We start from the raw sequence: 2,500 nt of genomic DNA, 5'->3' as shown, positions 1-2,500 counted from the left end.
GACAACATCAGCAGCGAAACATCGAGAGAGAAAGAGTAACAGTCAATGATCTTGCAAACAGATGTCATGCACCTAATAAATGAGACTGGTCGCAAAACAGAGCCTTGTTGAGCTCCATACTCCAATAGTGTAACAGGTGAATGGAGGCCATTCACTGAGACTGACTGTGCATGTTCACAAAGGTAAATCCAGGCAATAACAGAACTTTGAATACCAATAGAGGTTTGCAACTTGAACAGAAGAATCCATGGTTAGGTTTGTCAAAAGCGGCCTACAGATCCAAGAGAGATAACAAAGCTGTGGCGGCTGACAACAAAGATGGTCACTGTGTGTGAAAGGTCAGGGGCAGTCTCCACCTCGACGGCATCTGGTGTCAGGAAATAGCCAGGCTCACGGCCAGGGCCCTAAACAGTGGTCACACGGAAAATGGTCTTCCTGCTCCTTCACTTCGCTCTTCCTGTCGTCTTCCCTCGTGTCTTCTGGTCAGTTAGGAAACATGTGGAGCGGTGATACTGGTGATACTTCGTGATGGGGCCGTGCGAGCTCGGCACGTGCTATTCCCAGGGTACCAGGTCATGGATAGGTCACGGGTTAGAGAAAGGTCAGGCAGTCAGATCACCGTGAGGTCTGGTTTAGCTTTGATTTGTTGTTGTTGTTGTAGGTATTGATATTAGTGTTAGTATCATTAACAGTATTAGAGTAAGTATAGGTTTCTTCTTCTTCTTCTTCTTCTTCTTCTTCTTCTCCACAACAACAACAAGAGAACTCAGAACTCAGAAATATTTTACTGCAAGGCCACTGGCCTGTTTGCAGAGGAGGTATATACATACAACTGAGACACACAAAATACCGAAAATAAATGGGAAAGGGACTAATGTCATGGACACATCTCATAACTGCATATTAAAGATTTTTAGTCCGTGACATTTCTCTTGCAGTAACGTTTTTGTTTTTGAAAAGTTATAATATGTCATTTCGTCTTCTCTCTGGGTTTTGTTGTTGTTTTTGTTTGGGTTGGGTTTTTTGTTTGTTTGTTTGTTTTTTGTTGTTTTGTTTTGTTGTTGTTGTTTTACGACAGAGTGAGTCACAAGTCTAGTTTTCATTTTGTAAAATAACGCTGAGTCTGTGTATTCATTTATGCTTCAGCAACATTAACTCACTCAGTACGGCCAGTCCTCTCTTCTCCTCTACACAGACCCCTCGAATGTCCAGTGGGTGTCTGAATGACCCAACCTTTAGCTTCCGTCGTCAGAATTGTGGTATTCTTTGTCAACATTCACCTCTTCAGTATAAGAGCCTTCCGCTTGCAATATTTTGATGATGGTAATTGGGGTGAAACGCTGTTAACGTCGTCTCTTTCGCCGTTCGTATGGAGAGAGTGAGAGAGAGACAGAGAGTGCAGCAGCAGAGAAAGAAACCAAAACAGCACAGCTAGCTCCTAATTGTCCTCAACCCTCCCACCGCCCCCACACCCCGCTTACCCGGTGCATAGAAAACCTGGAGACTGATGGTGTTGTTCTTGGCATTGCTCCCGCTCCCACCCCCCACCCCCCCACTCCCACCCCCCACCCCCCCACACCCCCCTCCCTCAACCCCAACCCACACCTCCACCTCACCTGGCGCATAGAAGGCCTGAGGGTTGAGGGCGTTGTTCCTGGCCCTGCCCCCCCTGAGCCTTGCAGGTCTCTCGCCGGGCTTCACCATGTCGGGCAGGCCGCACCGGGGCTGCTGCATCTTCCGGATGGTCGGGCGGTTCAGGCGGCCCGTCACCCGCAGGCCGTTGAAGCGTTGGAACTCCCTGCAAGTGAGACAGACACAGTGGAACTCCCTGCTGCACGTGAGACAGACACAGTGGAACTCCCTGCTGCACGTGAGACAGACACAGTGGAACTCCCTGCTGCACGTGAGACAGACACAGTGGAACTCCCTGCTGCACGTTAGACAGACACAGTGGAACTCCCTGCTGCACGTAAGACAGACACAGTGGAACTCCCTGCTGCACGTGAGACAGACACAGTGGAACTCCCTGCTGCACGTGAGACAGACACAGTGGAACTCCCTGCTGCACGTGAGACAGACACAGTGGAACTCCTTGCACGTGAGACAGACACAGTGGAACTCCCTGCTGCACGTGAGACAGACACAGTGGAACTCCCTGCACGTGAGACAGACACAGTGGAACTCCCTGCTGCACGTGAGACAGACACAGTGGAACTCCCTGCACGTGAGACAGACACAGTGGAACTCCCTGCACGTGAGACAGACACAGTGGAACTCCATGCACGTGAGACATACAAGCGCACAATGTCTACATAGTATTATCATCAGAAGTGACTCAGTAATAAGACACAAGCACACAATGTCTACACAATACCATCATCAGAAGTGAGTCAATAATAAGACACAAGCGCACTTCTTCTTCTTCTTCTGCGTTCGTGGGCTGCAACTCCCACGTTCACTCGTGTGCACACGAGTGGGCTTTTACGTGTATGACCGTTTT

At 49.2% G+C, this 2,500-nt stretch overlaps 1 protein-coding gene across 1 annotated transcript in view; it reads right to left on the bottom strand.

Moving 5' to 3' along the window:
* Nucleotides 1-2,500, bottom strand: part of LOC143274753 (matrix metalloproteinase-19-like) — a 23,856-nt gene that overhangs the window by 19,325 nt on the left and 2,031 nt on the right. The window contains exon 3 of the mRNA XM_076578670.1: nt 1,617-1,798. Within this exon, the coding sequence (XP_076434785.1) occupies nt 1,617-1,798 (182 nt within the window). The remainder of the gene's footprint in view (nt 1-1,616; nt 1,799-2,500) is intronic.

The sequence above is a fragment of the Babylonia areolata genome, chromosome 29 (genome assembly GCF_041734735.1).
Source record: "Babylonia areolata isolate BAREFJ2019XMU chromosome 29, ASM4173473v1, whole genome shotgun sequence".
Classification (NCBI taxonomy): Eukaryota; Metazoa; Mollusca; class Gastropoda; order Neogastropoda; family Buccinidae; genus Babylonia; species Babylonia areolata.
This window is presented reverse-complemented; position numbering and strand designations above follow the sequence as displayed.